This window comes from Pyrgilauda ruficollis, unplaced genomic scaffold (genome assembly GCF_017590135.1).
Source record: "Pyrgilauda ruficollis isolate IOZ18807 unplaced genomic scaffold, ASM1759013v1 scaffold47, whole genome shotgun sequence".
Taxonomy (NCBI): Eukaryota; Metazoa; Chordata; class Aves; order Passeriformes; family Passeridae; genus Pyrgilauda; species Pyrgilauda ruficollis.
Window position 1 is genome coordinate 4,706,874 of NW_024526266.1, and position 19,790 is coordinate 4,726,663.

At 42.5% G+C, this 19,790-nt stretch overlaps 1 protein-coding gene across 3 annotated transcripts in view; it reads left to right on the forward strand.

Annotated features, from left to right (window-relative positions):
• Window positions 1-19,790, forward strand: part of DNM3 (dynamin 3) — a 171,792-nt gene that overhangs the window by 141,948 nt on the left and 10,054 nt on the right. For all 3 annotated transcript variants that reach the window (XM_041478893.1, XM_041478895.1, XM_041478894.1), the window contains 3 exons: window positions 4,346-4,510; window positions 8,590-8,816; window positions 10,444-10,677. In XM_041478893.1, the coding sequence (XP_041334827.1) occupies window positions 4,346-4,510; window positions 8,590-8,816; window positions 10,444-10,677 (626 nt within the window). The remainder of the gene's footprint in view (window positions 1-4,345; window positions 4,511-8,589; window positions 8,817-10,443; window positions 10,678-19,790) is intronic.

A 19,790-nucleotide genomic window follows, 5' to 3' on the forward strand; every position in this document is an offset into this window, starting at 1 on the left:
AAATTATATATCCAACATCTAACTGCAATGAAGAGAGAATCAATTGTAAAGATTTAGGGAAAAGCAGGGCGGGTTAGGACAACTGCAGTGTGCTGAGTGTTGGTGCATTAAAGAAAAAACTTACTTGGACAGGGATACATAAAATAGATTTTATATGCATTTTCAGCAGCTGTGAATTAAAACATAAATACAATCTGGCTGGAATAATTAATTCTCAGGTGGTTGTTGTTGTTATGAACTTGGAACTGTAAATGAAAGAGCTGAAAGCAGCTTTTAAATGAGCAATTTCTTACTGCAGCCATGGACATATTTTGTACTGCACAGAGCATTGCTTTGCTGCTGCTCTGATTTTTACCCTTGAGTCAGTCACCTTCCAGTCTGCTTCCTCTTGGTCATTGTTAATAGAATGCCTTTTTGATTACAGAAAATTGGTTGATACACTTCTCTAATGAAAATGCCAGACAAATGCTCCTTCTTGGAACTGACATCAGGAATGTTATACAAGACATTCTTAAATATGCTGGCAGCTGCCCTGAATGTAATGAAATCATGGAAATTAGAAGTATTGCTCTCTCTGTGTGGCCAGCTCAGGACTGTTTTCAGTGTGTTACCCAGTTTTGCTGTGAATTTCAAAAGGAATCACTTTTCATTAAGTTTCCTTGGGACATTCTTGAACTTGCTTATAATTTCTACAATCAGAAAAATTACCCTGATAGCCTAAGGTATTACTCCTTTGTTTTGGATTGCACACAGTTCTCATGCCTGCATCCCCAGTACCACACTAAATCATTCCTCTTGCAGCAGAGAGCTCACAATCTTCAGAAGATCGATAACTTTGGTAGAAATGATGAAATCCTGTTCCCACTGCAGCCAGCAGTAAAATTCCCACAAACTTCAGTGGTTTGGATTTCACAGGCAGTTTTTAGTCTGCTCCTGTATGACACATTAGTTAATCCTTAACACATTCTTAGTACAGAAGGTGTGTGAATGCAGGGAAGTTGGAAAGCAGCAGTGATGTACCCTGGGTTTCAGCAGCACCTTTTCCTGCAGGGATCACAGAGCAGCTTCAGACAGGTGAGACCACAGCACAGTGCAAGGGATCAATATTTCAGTCTAAAGTGCAGAGAGCAGAAGGCAAGGATGTCTGGGGGTGTGTGGAAGGGTATATGGAAGCACCCCCTGGCTCCCACCTTACCTTCTCTTCATCTGTGTTTTTTTCACCTGTTGCTTCTTTGTAGCCTTGGTATGTTTCCATCACATACTCTGATTTAGAGTTTTCTAGGTGAATTAATTTCCTTTACCTGTGTTTTAGCACTCTAGCTTCTTCCTTAGCTTTCTTTGTTGGAGGTTTGCAGAACTCCCTAAAGTAATTGCAGTTGCATTCCTTTGAAGTTGTAATATTCCATTCCTGTCAACAATTAATAGCAGCATTAAGCAAGAGTCAACTGACTAAAAACCTAGTCCAGATTCATGTGCTGTCACTTAACACTTGCTGTTGGAACTAGTGAGTTCTGGCTTGGGGATGAGGAGCTGAAAGGACTGGGGTTGCCTTGGCTGGGAAAAGTGGCATGGAAAGCTGTTTGCACCTTCTTTGTTCTCCTTTCCTGCTCAGCTTGGCCACGCTGTTAGCAGTGGGCAGAGAGCTGGCAGGGTCTGCTCCCGTGCTCTGCTTTGGGTTTATTCACTGAGCAGGCTTTCATTGCAGGAGCCATGCTGTAAGAAACAGGGATGGAGGCTGAGGGATGACCTGCACTGAAGGTGGGGTCACTGTGAGGCTCAGAGAGACAAGAACTGCTGGGAAAGAATGGCCTGGAGGTGGAACAGGGCATCTCTGTCACTTGGGATGCCCAGCCTTGCCAGGCACCCTCATTTCTGGCTGCTGCTGGTGGCACGGGGCTGAGGCAGCTGAGCAGAGAAAGCTTTCTAATGCTTGGAGGGGTCCTGGAGGGCACAGAAACCTGCTGGAGGCAGATTTCCATCTGCATGATGCGATGCAAGCAAGATGGTTTCTGGCATGAAAAGCCTTCAGTTGAGACATCAAATCATTAGCAATACTATGGCCAGAAGCTTTCATAATAAATTACTGTAAAGTTATGAAAGATTGATCTTTTTTGATTTCAGAGAAAATAAATCAACAGTATGAAGTCAGCTCTGTTACAGTTTCAAACAAGAGACTATTACCCTTTGCCTGAAAGATCAGAGACAAATTACTATTTTTACTTTACATTCTCTTGATGAGGATAATGATAAACATCTGTCACTTTGCTGCTTAGCCAGTTAGGAATCTTATTGCAATCTGTAATTTAAAGAGAAAAAAAAAATAAAAGGAAAAAAATACATGAACAAACTGCACTTTATATAGACAGCAAAGAAGAAAAGAAAGAGAATAGATGTCAAATACAGGGGAACTGGGAAGGGGGCATTTTTGGTCTGTAGTTACTTGGCTAAAATCTGCAGATATATGAGAGATGTATGATTTTTTTTTATTTCTTTGGTATTTCACAAGGAAAATTACCATTAGTTTTTCTTTAGACATGGAGGCTAAGGAAAGTAGTCTTTGCACTGTGACTTGGCTACATGCAGTTTATTAACAAAACGTTTAAGGTTTTTAAGGTAGTGTCTACCATTGTTACAGCATTGAAAACCCTGTTTTCATTGAGAGCCCTTTCAGTGTCCTCCACAGTCACACGATTTTTAGGAAGCACAGCTAATTGTTTTTAAAGATCAGCTGCTTTTCCAGTAATTCACCCATACTTTTGAACGTTCTTTTACAAACACTCAGTTTTGTTTCTGGAATGGTACATTGGGTCTTATTTCTTAACAAAACTAGAACTTAACACATCACAAACATTCCATTTCATTTAGCCTGGACTGACCAATCTGTAGTTTAAAAGGTTACAAGTGCTCTACCTGGCAATGCTGCGTGAGCAGAGGCAGACCCTGCACTAGGGCATGAAACCAGGAATCCCTTCTTGGCCCAGTTTCCTGCAGGGAGAAGCCTCTTTGGTGACATGTTTGCATATTTAGCACTAATGGCCTTTCACTGGTGGGTTCGATACTGATCTCAGCTGCTCCAGAAATCTTTAAAGCACCAGCCATGTGCCAATTTTAGCTAAAAGCTCTGTTGTAAATGGAGCTGTGCTGGCAGGGCTCTGGCTGATACATAGCTCATTCTCCTTGTTGGCTTCTTCAGTTTTGCAAGTGCTTTCTGTTTCTTTGTGTTCCTCACGTCCAAGGCCAGGTTGGATGGGATACTGAGCAGCCTGGTGTGGGGAGGTGTCCTGCAAGGCAGGGTGGAACAACATGAGCTGCAAGGCTGAAGTCAAAAAAGTCTTCTTTGAATTCAAAAAGCTTCTTCTTTTCCAACCAAAAGCACTTTGTGGTTCTATGATTTTATGCTTCTAGGTACCCACAGAAGCATACTCAGATACTCAGGTACTCAGATTTAGATTTTACGGTTGGTGCTATTAATGCTTTGGCAGTTGGTTTCAGGGAGAAGTTTTATATCAGAGTCTGAGGAACATTATTCTTTGTACTCTCTGGGTAGAAATTCCATTATTTTGGCATCTGCAAGCCTCAGACAGCAGTTTGATTTTCACCAAAAGGTTGCTATTTTTCTTTTATACAGGCCAGACTGAGGCAAAGTATAGGCCTTTTAGCTTCCAGTTAAAGTTCCTGGTATTTAATTAGGTCAGCTGTTTACATGCAAAGAAGTTTTTTTCTATCCAGTGAAAAAGAGATTTCAAATATATAATTCAGCCTTGAGCATTGGAAGCAATGATGCTTTTGCTGTTATCTTTTACAAACCCTTTGTTTATATAAGTGCTATTCACATCTAACAAGTCTGAGACTGAACTGCAACATTTGTCACAAGTCAGTCAGCTTTAAATAACAAAGGTGGGTTTAACCCACAGAAGGGTAAAATTAAAAATCCAGACTTACAGCGCTGCTTTCTTGCATGGGTCCAGCTGACTGAATGTGAATGGTAAAAGATTTGATAACTATTGCAGTAAGTGATCTGAAATAATTTATTGGTGGGACATTTACCACTGTGTATCTTTGTCTGAAAACTTTCTTTAACATAAAATTACAAATGTGCATGGAAATACGTGTGCTTTGTGCAAAAGGTCTCATTTGGCATTAAACTTTAAAGGTCCAAATTTCATGATGCTGAACACCAATGTTAAATAAGCCAAGACATATTTCATATTTCATATTTTAACCTGTGGATAGTCTTTGTATGAGTTATGTTGCTGGATTACTACAGTGTAAGTCCAGGGTTTTTCCCCCCAATATGTTTCAAGTTTACTTCAATCTGAAAGGCTTTTTTTTTTCTTCTTTGTAGACTGAAACTGAAGAGAATGGCCAAGCAGATAATTTTTCAATGGACCCCCAGCTGGAAAGACAGGTGGAGACAATTCGAAATCTTGTGGACTCCTACATGTCTATTATTAACAAATGTATCCGAGATCTGATCCCGAAAACAATCATGCACCTCATGATCAATAATGTAAGTAGCAGCCACAGTTGTAAATCAGTTCAACATGTCTGTCAGATCTCTCACTCTCAAACACACCTCTGAAACACAGCAGCAACAGCAGCTACTAAAGAGAAGAATTAATGTCACACTCGTGGGCAAAATATTCCAATATTCCACAGTACTTGGAAGTTCTGCAGCCTTCTTGAAGGCTGGCACACTGCCTTGAGTGCATATCCCAAAATCCTAAAGAATTAATTTACATCTTAATCAGAACATAAATTATTATTTAAAAGTAAATCAAGGTGGGGGTGGTTTTGTTTTGGTTTTTATTTGATGTCTTGCTTTTGGTATAACAGGAAAAGGAATTGGGAGCTCCGTGTGGGCAGCCTGTGAGAGCAGTAGAGCAGAGTTGTGCTTCTTTGGTTTTCCATCTGCAGGCCTTTGTCAGGGTTCATAAAGCAGTTCTTATTCCGTTTGGGTTTCTTTATATTTTCAGGTTACTGTTTCCAAGGAATAAATCTGGAAGCTTTGGACAGTGTTGTTTAGATAAGCAGATGTGGTTGGTTGATTTATTGTGTGTGTCTTTCTTAGATCTGAAGATTATTTGGTTTAAAAAACTGCTTCGTGATACCATTGTTTTTCCACTGCAGTGGGATCTCAGCATCCTGGCAGAGTTCTGAATGGACCTTGTTGAAAACTAAGCTTCATATTAGTGCCACTGCTGCCATACAAATTACTGGTGGGACCCACACAGCCCCTGCTAGTTCTGAGCAGCACCATTTCTGAGAGGTCATCAAACCAGTCAGCCTTTACCAGTGCAATGTGCTGTGAGGCAAATGTGATTAGAAGGTGGCATTTACTCTTGACTCAGAGCCACCTCTGGCCTTCATCTGATGAATTTCATTAGCCCTGTGGAGTTTGTGTTGCACTTAAGAGTTAGGTGGTTGGACAGGAAATTTCAGTGGGATTTCCTTGTACATTTAATACAAGCAGAATTTTTGCATGAGGGCAAGAGATTTTTCATTAAACTTCTTCGGGTTTAGGGGAGTCAGAAAGTAAGTAATGCTCTAGTCACGGGTGAGTTTTTACAAAAAACCATGGGAACAATGGAACTGCCTTTTTTTCTGGAAATCAGCCATGCTCTAGACTTCAGAAGTTGAGTGTGTGTCCTCACTGCTCTTTCCAGATCATTGCTAGCAGCTCGCTGCTTTGACTTAGCCTATCTCCAGTGCCTTAGGAAAGGCTGGGGTTTAGCTTTCATTTCATAAACAGCAGAGCTCAGTGAGCAGTTGCTTTTGAAAGCTTACATTAAATTTTCTGCCACTCACCTCCTCATCTGGAATCATTTAGGGGTCTCTGAAGTGTGTGCGTCCCTCAGAAGTAGATTACTGTGAGATTTTGTGCTTTCAGTCTCATCACCTGTTGGTGACACTGATAAAGCCTGCCAGGCTGGCACACAGAAACCACACACTTAAAATATCACCAATCTTTCAGCTGACCTCGTAGTCCTAAGCTGCATTTGGGCTTCCTAGTGAGCTGAGGCCTGCACCTCCATCCTAGAGGTTAAATCTGTGGCAGAGAATCCAAACATTTTAAAGAACTGTGAAGACTGACACTAGAAGCATTAATGAATTTCTTTCTGTACAGTACAGGCATTAAAATACCATATTGAAAACAATAGGTTATATAGGAATTTTTAAAAATCAGGGCTATTGAAAAGAGAAAGAAATGGTTGAATCAAGAGTGCAGAACCCTGCCAAAAGGTTGTGGAAAGATCTGGAAAGGAGTGGAGCTGTGATGGAAGGTGGGTCCTGTGAAGTTGTGTGTGTTCCTTGGAGCATTCAGAAGTCCAACCCATCCACCAGGAAAGTGAAAACACCCTCCCTCCCCCTTAATCAACATATTCTGTATTTTCTGCTGCCCCATCATGTTGCCTCCAAAACTCTGGAAACAAATCGATCCCAAGGAATTTGTTTCCATGACAATTGCAACCTCCCAAGTTTTCCTAGAACTTCCTTTCCACTTTGTGGGCCCATAAACAAGTACTTAAAATTCAAGGAAAGTATCAGATTCAAACTCAGTGTACAGAAAATAATTACATGCTGTCTCTGAGCATATTTTGGGACCTAAGCCTACGTTGTTGTAGTCCAAGTGCATCCCTTGTTCTTCCCCTAGGGTAGATGTTGATTACCTTAAAAGAAAATACATTTACCACACAGAACTGCATTGAGTTACCATTACCAATTCAAACATGCCCAAACCAAAAACACACATGCAAGTTTGTGTTTCATGGTGCCTTGGTACCCTGGATTATACAAGAGGGGTGGTCCTAAGAGCAGTCTGTGTATGCTCCATACACAGGACTGATAGTGATCTTAGCTGAGGAGAAAAACTCCAGAGGACTTGTTACTGCCAAACTGCAGGTCCAGGAACAAGTTGTGTTTGCATTTGAGGCAGTGTCATATGTTGTCTTCCCGCTGAGGAGGTTCCAAGGCCACCTCGCCCCATTTCAGAGTGCCAGGGCAGATTTGGGGCACGGCATTTGAATGCTTGCTATGGTTCAGCTTTGACTGCAGGCCTAATGTCTGTGAAGGAAAATGTTTTAAACCATTCCTGTGAGTCTGCTTTCCAGAAAGGAGCAAACATGAGCAAGCATCACTTTCCCTTCTATTTCCAAGCTGGAGAAAGTGGCTCTGGTGGAAGATCTCCCTCCATCTAGTACAGCACAGGAGGGCAGGAGGCTGATCCAAGATCCATCCTTAACACAGCAGTCTTCCCTTTTCAGAGGAGTTCAGAGATTTACTCAAATCCTCCGCCAGTGACAGACAGGGACCTCTCATGATAATTGTCACAGGCTGATTTTTTTTTTCAAACAGATATTTGTGGTTTAACAATGCCTTTACAATCAGCTCTGGCCTTAATCTAATTTTAGGACTTCTTTTTTTGAAGTGATGCCATTAAAATGCTCATTTCATCGAGCAGAATGTGATGCTGTTTAACTATGATATCTGGTTTTAATGTGGAGTTTTTGGCAATCACAAGGAAAGTAGTGTACTCTGGCTCTTGATCAGTACCATCTACTGGAAAACAGCATGAAACTCATGGAAAAATTTTGCAGGCTTTACTAAGAATTTGTGCATCTCCTGTCATACGTGAATGGGAAATGACAGCCAAGCCCAGGCAATATGGTTTTGTTTCCCTCTGAGCTCTGTCCTGGCTGCCTGCTCATTGCTGGTGACCAGAAAGGGTCCCATGGCTGTGCTGGCTCACTGCTCTCACTGACCTTGTCTAAACACAAACATTGCCTTAGTCTCACTGTCAGGCTTTAAATCACAAAACTAGCACAAACCCATGTGCAAACGGAGCTCCGGTTTATGTAATCAGAATCCTGGGAATGTATTATCATCAGTATCTCCAGCTCAAAAAAGCTTCATGGAGCAAAGCACCAGATGAGAAATAGATCAGAATAGCAACAAGACTCAAATGCAAGGATTTAGTAGGTCAGCAGTTGGTCTATTTACCACAGTCTTATTTAATCAGAGTACCTCTAGCTTTTTATGTCTCTTAATGTGGCCCAGGTTTCTATAACCAGGGCAGGCATAGCAGGAAATCAATATAGTAAATTAGATTACTTGGAGACTTCTCCCTTCAGTTTGAATGTGTGTGGATGGGTTATTCAGAATCTGACAGACTTGCTGGAAATTCCAGACTCGGTGGAATTTATCCTACAGTAGGATAAGTTGTTGCTAAGAAAGTAATTGACAGGTATGCCATAAACCCTGAAAATTCCCATTCCCTGGGGAATTTATATCTGCTGTATATATCTATACATAGTATATATCTATACTACCATTTACTTCCCAGTCAGCCCCTTAGAAATGGCCCAAAATGCCAGCTGGCTCCTGGGAGCTGTTGGGAAATGAAGTGTAAGCAGAGGTGTCACCTCAGAGATGCAGAATTGCAGCAGAACTGGTGTAAGGTAGTAAGAAAAACTGATTCAATCTCCTGCTTCCATTGATCTCCCCTGTGTTGCATTGTATTTTCCACAGAGACTTTTGTTTATTTCTTTGGTGGTTTGGATTTTTTTTTTTTCCTGTCTGATAAAACAGGTAAAAGAATTTATCAACGCAGAGCTGCTGGCTCACCTGTATTCTTCTGAGGACCAGAACACTCTGATGGAGGAGTCGGCGGAGCAGGCGCAGCGGCGGGACGAGACCCTGCGCATGTACCAGGCGCTGCAGGAGGCGCTGGCCATCATCGGGGACATCAGCACCAGCACCGTGTCCACCCCTGCTCCCCCACCCGTGGATGACTCCTGGCTTCAGCAGGCACGCAGGTGAGCAGCCTCACAGCTGGACTGCCATGAAAACCAGCACAGGCACATGTGGTCTGATGTAAATGCACGGCAAGTTCCGTGGCGGAGAAAAACAATACATCTGACTCCATGTTCTCAGAAGGCTAATTTATTACTTTATTATACTATATTATGTTAAAGAATACTCTACTATACTAAAAAATACAGAAAAAATACTTACTAAATGCTAAAAAAATAATAATAAAAACTCATTACTCTTTTCAGAGTCCCAGCACAACTTGGCCCTGATTGGCCAATAAGTCAAAACAACTCACACCAGAGTCCAATCAAGCAATCACCTTAAATAAACAATCTCCAAACACATTCGACGTAAGCACAACACAAAAGAAACAAATGAAATAAGAATTGTTTTTCTTTTCTCTGAAGCCTCTTGCTACCTTTCAGCTTCCCAGGAGAAAAACCCTAGGTGAAAAAATCATGTTCAAAAATGTAAATGCCACAGTGGTCAGCCTGACTGTCTGGGGCACTGCCACTGTCTTTGTTTCTTTTCATTTAAGGGTGCAATTAAATGTGTGAGATGGTATTTTATGTTTGGATGTTTATTAGTTTTTATCTCTATTATAGTTTTATAAACTGTGAGTTCCACAGCACTTCACTCTAACAAACTAAAAATGTATTTCTTTTTCTCTAAGGCTTTTTAAGGGTAAACTGTCTAATTAAGAAATGACACTTAAATTATTTTTACTTTTAACTTAATAACTAACTACTCATGGCCTGTAATGTGGACTTTTTTATTTAATTATACAATACTGCTCAAACTTGTGAAGAAAAAGATGAAGAAGGATTCTGTCTTAAAACTTTTATCTTATATATATTACTGTATTCTAAAACTTTAAGTTTTCCACCATGTGATATCACACACTTCTACTCAAACTCCACACCCACAATCCCAGTTCTATCATTCCATTTTGGAAGCTTCTCCACAGCCTCAGGTCAATGCAGTGTTCTCTTGGGGGTCAGTGCCTGTCAGCACAGAAAATGTAAAATTCTCAGTGACCAGGATTCCAACAAGATCAGGAGCTCCCTCCCTGTCTGCTTTTTTGGGAAGATGCTCATCCAGGTCTTAATGACATCTGTGAGGAAAATCAAAACGTTTTCCCATATATAATATGGGAATATGTTCATATACATAAACATATCCACCTATTCAGTGGGTATGTTTATGTGAGCACTAGACAGGATATTTGCCTTGCAAAAGACCATCCAGTGGACTTACAGCTTCTCTGATGCTTCAAGTAGCAGCTGCTTCTGTCACCTCAGTTTTGTATCCTTTTGGCCTCCTTTTACAAGCTGTTATAATTCAGCATGTCAGGCTCCATGTCCTAGAAATTCCACTTAACAAAACATTATTAGGACTTGAATAATAAAATACATTTTATTCACCTCTTTGCTCGTGTGCTGTCAGTGGGAAACACGTGAGTCTTAATTGTACGTGATCCTCTGACACTGACAGCAAAGGAAAATGCCAATAAAAAACATCTGTCATAAGTTTTAACTTTTGTTTAAAGTAAAATACAATACATCAAAGAAAACCCAAAACCCGCACCCCCACCTTACTGAACTTTTAAAATCTCTGATATTTCACCAGATCACCTCCTCCAAGTCCTTCAACTCCGAGGAGACCTACCTTGAACAATCCCCCAACCAGACCTTTATCTGGCCGAGGACCCGCTCCTGCCATTCCCTCTCCAGGCCCTCAGTCGGGGGCTCCCCCAGTCCCGTTCCGCCCGGGACCTCTGCCTCCATTTCCCAGTGCTGAAGGCCATGGAGGACCCCCCCAGGTTCCCTCTCGGCCCAGCCGGGCTCCTCCCAGCGTGCCAAGGTAAGAAGTTTGGTGTTCCTGGTGGTGCCATGGTTCTCTCCCTCTGGCACCACAGACAGACTCTGCACTGCTCCGTGGGTGGGAAGGCGAGCGCTGCTGCTGAGAAGGGCTTGTAGCAAAGCAGAGCTGGGCATTCCCTGCACAGTCAGAGGTGTCTGATGGAACCACTTTTAGCACATACCCTGTTTGAAAATATAGGAAGATTTTTTCATTTATAAAAATTCTAGTCAGTCAGTTGGAAGACCCTGATTTGCTCACATTAAGAACCCCAGTTCTGGTTGTGTTGTACCCTTATAAGTGACCAGAGGGAGAGAGAGAGAGGTTGCCTACCCCCAGGAGGAGAGGGGCAGGGGTACAGCTCCTCACTTCTGCCCTTCTGAACCCTCACCAGAGGAAGCAAGGGCTCTCCTGGGAGAGAACAAGAGCAATTCTTGTAGAACCAGTGGAACAAACTGGTAGGAGTCTGATTCTTGTCCTGCAAAGGCAGTAATTTCCAGCCAGTTGGAAGCCGTCCCTGGTTGTCTGACAGAGTACATCATATGGTACCAAGCAATTAGTTAAGGAACAAGATTATCTTCAGTGCATTATTTCCTTTCTTTCTCAGGGCTTTGCATTTATCAGGACCTTTTAAAGTAGCTTTGCATATTGTATAATTTTCTATGGCATTGACTGCTTTTTTATGTTATATGAATAGAATGTCCTTAATGTTTATTTTCACAATGTTGTAATACACTTAATCACACACACACACACACACATACACACACATATATATATATATATATATATATTTCAAAACCTCTGATTCTGAGGAATTCATTAACTTTCTAAATTATGAGAGGCGTGGGCAGATAAGGCAATGTTGGAACAAAGGGGTTTCTCCCTTTTTGATAAATTAGCTGTTACATTGAAAGCACTCACAGTTCGGGAAAAAAAAAGAGCCAGCTAAATAGGAACAAAAATAAAATGTGCACATTTTCAATTTTAAAGATGGTAATTGAGGAGGGAAGCTTTGGAGAAGAATTTTCCTTTAAATAGGTGAGATCTGTCATAGTTGTCAGTAACTTAAATTTGAGGCTCAGTGTTTCTAATATAATTACCCTTTATAATAGAAAGCATAAATAAATGAGGTATATCAAAGGAAGGAAGTATTTTTATATATTTGCTATGCAAAGGGTGTTGTTGCATCAATGTCCAGCCATGAAATACTCTTTCACCTTAGTGAATATCCTGTAGCTTGCAGCAGGGACCGCTGGGGAGAACCTGGAATTGCCTTCCAAACTTTGCGCTGGAAGGGAAGAACCCAAGGACCATCCCCTTGCTGGGAGAGCCTGGGGCTGAGCCAAAGGGTGCTGGCCCTGCTGCTTCCTCTGTGCCATCAGAGGCCACATCAGTGGGGTGCAGGGCTGAGGTGCAGTTGTGCCAGCTGTGCCACCAGAGAGAACCATGGCTCCTGTCCCCTGCCCCGCAAACAGCGCGCCTCCTTCCCCTGCCCGCCGCGGTTGTGCATGGACGCTGCTTTCCCAGGGTGCCTTGCCAAGAGCATGTCTGCTGATCATCTTCTTCATGCCAAAGGGATAGGTGGGATGGAGACCAGAAAGGAATTTTCTAGCACGCAAAAGACACATGGGTAAGCAGCTTGGGAGCGCCTCAGTCCGGGACTGCCACTGGTGGCATGAAAAGCAGTGGCGGATAAAGGAGGTCAGTGATTTTCAAATACTGTAGCTGGATACGGAATTGAATGTGAGACTGCCTGACATTTTTGTGGAAAAAAATAATCTGCAACACACATCTTCTGGACTAGATCCTAGTTCTCTCTTTTAGAGCTATGAAAGCCTCAGACAGAAAAAATCTCAACTGCTAAAAAATGAAGGAAGGGTTTGCCATTCTGCTGAAACTTCAGGTTTCTTCTGCTGACTAAACTGCGAGGGAGGAAATCCCAGGGAAGGGGCTGCAGGGGAAATCACCTGAGGGGGACAGTGTGGCCAGCTCCTGCACCTATTAAATGTTTCTTTTGAGCCCTGGAATTTCAGCTACGCTTGGTCTGGTTTTAATAACAGCCTTTGCAGGATCATAGGAAATTGACTCAGAAAATGGGTCTGAGATATTAAAAGGGGGAAAAAAAGAGTTTTGAGGAAGAGTTCTCGTGGAAACTTGAGCTTTTTCTGTGACTTATTTTTGAACTGGGGCGCTGTGCTCTGACTGTTCCACCACCATTTTCTGCAGCGATTCCTTGAAGTGTTGGGATCTCTCTTATCTAGGGAAATAGTTTAGCTTCCTGAGAAGAAAGTAGTATTTTTTAAAGTTTATCTCCCTTTCCAAAGGAGTTTTCTGTTGCAGCCCCTGTCCCTGTCATATGGAGCTGAAAATCCTGACATGCTGAAGAAATACAAAGTTTCCATTTTCTCCTTTTCTGCCTTAAGATAAAAAGATCATTTTTAGGGGTAAGACTTGGACTGTCCTTGTCCAATGAGCAGATTAGCACACGTTTGGTGTGGAAAATTTGGCACCTTACTGTGAGATACAGTCCTTCTTTAAAAACACAATTTTTTTTTTCTTCTACTTTATTAGGATTTATCAAAGGAATTGTACAGAAATGGTGAGCTCTCGGCATTCTCACTGTTCCTTAATGTACAGGGAAAGGAAGAGTTAGGAGAGCAGGAAATAATTTTCTTCCCTGCTTCGCTCTGATTCTAAAGCTGGTTTGGGTTATGTGCTCTGAATATTTCTGTAAGGAAACAGAAACTATTTGCATGATACATGCCTCTTTTAATTAATCCCACTTGAGGTGGGTGGATCTCTCCCAGCAAAGCCTGTGAGTAAAGGCCCCTGGCTTTAAGGGCTTGATGCCAAAGCATATATGATTTGTGAAATATTCCCCACTGCCAGAATCTGGATTATTCCCCCTCTCTCTTAAAAGGCTTCAGTAGTATTTTGAAAGAAAATGCAGCTGTGTGCTTGCCGTGGTAGGATGGCTTTAAGCAGGCACTAGAAGCACTTCAGCTCACCCTGATGTGTGTTTGCCTGCCTGTGTGGAAAGCCTGATCTTGACCAATTTAAGTTCTACTGTGGATGCCCGATTTTTAGCTTTTAAATGTCCTGAATGTGAATCTCAGCTTTGCCACAAGGAAAACAATTGAATTGGAACTGGTTTTTCTCTTGGCAGCAGAGCCTGTGGTGTTTGTGGGGGTGGAAGGGTGCTGCCCTTTTCTCCCTGTGTCCTGCTACTGTGGATTCACCAGGGCTTTCCCAACAAAGCCCTGGTTTGGAACCAGGAGAAGGTTCCTGACTTTGTCACTGAGACAAAGGTGACCCCACAGGAGGTGAAACCCTGGAGCACGTGTGTCACCCTCAGGCAGGCTGGGGCTGCTCCCCAGGGGCTGGGGCTCATCTTTACACGTGCGGCAAGTCGTGGGGAGAAAATTCACTTGTGCTGCTCACACACTGTAATTTACTTCCACCCACAGGCAGCCAGCAGGGAAGGGCTGGGGCAGCTCTGCAGCTCCCCTTTGTTACGCCACCAAGGCTCATTCCATCACCTGCTGTGCTGGTAGCTAATCTACCTTGTAAAGCCAGTATTACATATTTCTGCCAAACTGGCAGGAAAAGGTACTTTTACCTGACAGTAATTACAGTTAGAAATTTGCGGACAAAGTCAGGAGCAGTGCAGAAAGCATTACTGCCTGACGTCTCCCAGCCCACAGGCTCCCACTCAACTCTTTGGTTGCCAAATATCAACCATTCACAAAGTTTTCTCTGATGGATTTTTATGGATTAGAGTTCTTTGAAAAGATTTAGTGAAATGTCTAACCCTGTGCATTGAATGATAAGGGGGTTTTGTGCAAAAATTGCACATGATCCTCTAAATAAAATCTGTCATAGGGCATAGGCATATAAGGCCAGAAGGGTTATCCTGCCTGAGCCTGGGAATCTTCTTTCTCCTGAAAGTTTGACCTTGCAGCCTTAAAAGCTTACTACTGTATTTTTTAATGGAATATAAATTGTAATCAAATAGTCATTGCACCAAATTCTTCTGGCAGGATGAGTGAGAGCCCACCTTAGAGTGTTTGCATGCTGACTTGGATGATCTTAATCTGAACACCCAAGAAGGAGAGCACAGCTCTCTGTCCTCTTTGAATGGATGTTTGGCAGAAGTTATATTCAAAAAGTATAGTCTGCAATTAGGATTGTTTCATGCAAGCAAAGAGACAAAAGTGTTACATGGACTGAATTCAAATTCCTGCTGAACCTCAGGAGAAAAGAAAGCCAAAGAATAATTTAATTTAATTCTGCATCTCATGTCTGTGATCAAAAGAATATACAGCTACATGGACAAAGCCAGAGCCCCTCCCAGGGGCGACACTGCCCTTCTGTAGTCAGTATGTTTCCAACTCTGCCTGTCTGAGGACCCCAAAATCACAAGACTTAGGAGAATATCAGTTATTATTTCTGTGATTTCTGCCCAGAGGGGGGACAGCCCTGTGTAAGTTACCAGTCTAATGTACATTTCTTGTTGAAATGCACACCCAGTAATATGTTACTTCTGCTGCCGGCTGCTTCAAGCAGCAGCAAACTCCATTTATTTTCTCTTATCTCTTAGGAGGATGCTCTGCATTTTCTCCTCCTCCACTGGGTCCTTTTTCACTATTTTCCCCTTTTTTCTCAGCCTTTCCCTCTCTGTCCCTTTCTTGACCATCCTGTTTGCTTCCTCTTTCACCTCCTCCTTTCACTCGGTTTCCTGCCTGGTACATTTGTCTCCTTTCCCCATGTATTCCTTCCTTTCCTTCTCACCATCTTGTCTCGGTTTCTTTCCAGCTTATTCCTTCCCTGCCACCTTTGTAAATCTGTCACCTTGCATTTCTGTCTTTTAGAGTTTTTCAGTTTTCAAGCAATAGAATGCAATATTTGGCAGTCTTTCTTAACAGCGGCCTGGTGGCAGTGGCTGTGACACCCATGAGAAACACGAGCTCCTTGCTTGGGGCAGTCACACTGCCAGGTGCAAACCTGGGCTCATCTTGCAACTTTGGTCATGGGATAGAATCAAAGAATAGAATCACAGAATCCTTTGGTTTGAAAGGAACCTTTAAAGGTCATCTAGTCCAGCCCCTCTGCAATGAAGAGGGACAACAGAAGCACTGAAAGAAGGAGCATTCTGCATGGGGATAAGTATTGGAGGGCTTGGCCAGAAAGCAGGTCCCAGCAGGTTGTAAAAACATGTAAAATGTCACAATACAGCAAGTCTGGCAGTTTCATTGTAATTCTGCAGCACAAATCTTATGAGAGATTTGGAATGGCATTTGCACAGAACTGATTCTTCAGCTGCCTGAGCTGTAATGCCATGAGAGATACAGGAGAGTCTTCACTTCTGCTCCAGGAGCTTCAGTGATTGCTGCCCCTAAAAGGATGGCTCTCTTTTAGACTGGCAGTAGGATTTTGTTGCTGCCTTCCTTTATATTCCTCTCCCCCAGATGACTGTCCTGAAGATTGTGGAAAACAAAGTTCATGGGATGCCAGACATTACAGCCTGTGGGCCATGTCTGCTGCCACTGACTCTTAACCTCTCTCAGCATCTCCCTCCATCAGCCAGAGACAGGCTGTCCATATCTTCAGTGGCCCAGGAATTTTCTGACGAGCAGTTCACTATGGCAGATAATAAAAGCATCTGAAGAATCACTTGTTCTGCATAGAGTTGAGATTTGATCTATGTACTGCACCTCAGGTAGCTGTAATCATCTTGAGTATTGTTCCTGAGCTACTTGCTCCTGCTTTATTCAACAAAAAATTGTTTTAAAACAAAGTGACATTCAACTAGGACTGTTGCAAGTCACTTTAAAAGGTCAGCAAAGAGGATCTGGCAGTGAAATGGCTTTTCAGCACTCTTAGTGTAGACCAGAGCTATGTGATGGGGAAGGGTAAGTAAAAGAGAAGCAAGAGGGGGGAAGACAGAAAAACAAGGAACCTGAAAAGCATCAAAAAAAGTGATTCTGGAATAACGATGATGTTGCAAGTGCAGTCCTCAAACATAGTAGGAGTGTCAGCTGATGCACTGAATGAATTTTAGCAAAAATTTGAGTTTGGTTTGGTTTCGGTTCTTTTTTTTTCTTCCTTAGCATTTTCTCCCTCAAGATACTATTAGTAGAAGGATGTGGTTTTATTTTTAACATCTCTCTACTTGAAGAAAGAGAGTCAAGCAACAGCAGTTGTTTGACAGAAATACAGGAACCTGAAGATGAGTTTTGTCCCGATAAATGATTTAGTTTCATAACGGAGTGGTTTAATAACAGTTGCCATTAAGACATTGCAGGATTAGAGCGACGGTGTTGAGCAGGGAATTCCTGCCTTGTCTGAGAGAGTGGGCGAATAGCAGTGCATTTCTAGGCTGCCTTATGCTAGAAGAGAAAACATCTGAGAGTAAACAGAGAGAAACAGGCATGATTTGAACTTCCTGCACCTGCAGGCATCTTGAAAGGCTGTCTTGAAACTCTCCTGTCCCCTGCAAGCTGTGTTGGATCAGTAGTGAATGAGGGCACTCCATGGCTCCACTAACAACACTGGTAACCCCATTAGTTGGCATCATGGACAAGAAGAGGTGCAACTCCAGCTGGAGATGACAACCAGGACATTTGCTCCGCTTCTTGCACCAAGGTAAGTAAGTAAAAAGGAGAGAGGCAACAAGGCAGAGGAAGGTCAAAGCTGAGTAGGAAGGAAGAACAGAGATGTATTCAAAAGGGGGGTACATGGTTCACACTGCAAACAGTGCAGCTCACACAGAGCAGTGCACAGGTCCTGAGCTGCTGTGAAAAGATCAGATGTTCTTCCTGCTGATTTTGTGGCCCTTCTGTTGTCATCGTCCATGCACAGAACAGCATTCTGAATGCTCCCACTCAGCACTCCTAACTTTCTCTTCTTCATGGCCAGCTGTGACCCTCTGGGCCATCCTAAGCCAGGATTTCTGAAAGGTTGGGACAGTATTCCACAGATGCACTGCACACTTGCTTACTTGACATGTTCCCTGCTGAAGGCAAACAAGAAAACACAGTTTCTTAAGAATAATCGTCTGTCTCAGTCTCTCAGTTGAATTAATTTTGTGTTTATTTAAGCTGAGCTTTTCATATGACATATTAATTCCCTGAAATGACTAATTTGAAAATGCAGTATTCACATAAACATACAATATATTTGTATGTGTGTGTGATGGACATTGATTTATTATGGTCATATAGAAAACATAGCTTGAGTTGTAGATAATAAATTATTCTGCTGGAACATCATATTTTGGACCACATTGCCTCTGAAAGGAGTATCTGTATTAAGTTAAATCACACAGTGGAACCTCACTAACCCTAGTGCTTTCAAACAGTGTAAGCCTTTGAATTCATGGAGATTTATTCTGCTGCAGTGTAGTGGTGGCCAGTGGAAGGACACATTCTTCCCATTCACTTTTTGTTGTTTCTTTCAGTTAAAAGAAATCGCTATTTGATAAAACAGCATAACCTAATAACCTTAACTTGTTTATACTGAACAAAAAATTCTTCCACTGAGAGAGCACTGTGCAGCAGGGTCATTTGCAGTTTTGGGGTTCAGCTGTAGGGACAGCTGAGGCAGTCCCTGGCAGTACAGTCTGAGCATAGCCCTCTGTGCTTTGTAGAGCCTGAGCTCAGCTGGAGAACTGTGTCAGAACTAGCAGCCACCCTCAAAAGCTCTGCTCTGTGCCTGAGGGCTGCCCTTCCTGACCTGCCTGACCATAGTGATCCTGTAGGCAACGCTTACTTACAGACATTTTGTGTTTAACAAAATGACATTTTCCAGTACAGAAAGAAATCTGAGCAATTTTCTCTCTCTTGGACCATTCTACTAGGCTAAGGGACCATCTCAGGCAGATATTCCCCAGCTCCTTTCACCTTTCATCACCACTCCATGCAGTTTCTCATTTTCCCCATGATCACCATCTCCTCCTGATCCCTGTCCACGATTCCTACTTTACCCCTCCTAATGTCATCATCCTTTTTCTGCTTTTCCTGCTTTGTTATGACCTGTGTCACCAGGACCAAGTGCCTTTCCTCCCCCTGGCTTTCCCACTTCCACTCCCAAGTTGATGTTTGGGAGACACTGCAGCAGCTGTGCTGCATTTGCTGTAGGACTGAGTTTAAGCCTGCACAGACTGAAGACTAATTATGTCTACAAACCTAATTTGTTTTTAAAGCATGATGGGTACAGTACTTTCACTTCTGGTTTGGATTGTCCTCCAAATCCTGAGGCTGATGGAGGTCGAGAGATGTCATACAGAAGTTAGGTTGACACAAGAACCAGAAAGAATAGAGGGTGTAGGTCTCTCAGGGTCTCACTGAAACAGAGAAAACCAGAGAAACAGTACAAAAATACTATCAGTCACAGCATTATAACTTTTTGAGGAAAGCTACTTAGTTCTCAGGACCAAGCTACTTAGTTCTCTAAATAATCACCCAAATAGGAAACCAGGCTTATTCCTCACCTGCAGTAAGCCACTGCGCTAACCATATGCGTCACATTCCAGGTTTGTTCTGTCACCTAAAACAAATTTGCCTGCAGTCAGTCTTAAAGCTGCTTAGAGATTTGAAGTATTTTCTTGTTAAATTCTACAAAGACGATGTCACGTATCGGGGTACTCTGAGAGGGCTGCGTTATGGGGAAACCAAGATGATGGAAAAGGGAGAGAATAATGGGCTTCTGTTCGCAGCTTCAGATCTATAGGATGTATCGTAAAATAGAGTTCTGTTCATGCCTTCCACAAGTGTTCTCTGGTGGTCACAAGCAAGCAAGAACGTCAAATATAAGTGGAAATGAAAGCCTTTTCTTTCGAAGTCCTCTGGCTGTGCTATGAGAAGCCATCTTCGAGCGGGGCCTCCCATGGTAATTACAGCCATGCTTTACTGAAAGCACATTTTGTGCACTCCGTGTGGGGAGCGATAGGACTTCTCAAAAGGCAAAGGCTCGAAGAACTCCCATATGTTTCTGATCTAATTTTAAGTCTAGACTTGCTTTATTTAGTTTCTTTTGCTCGGCATTTGCCTAGCTAAAGCTTTTAGGAGTTCTTTTAAAACTGGAAACATGGGGGGGGGGGGGGGGGCCCCCAG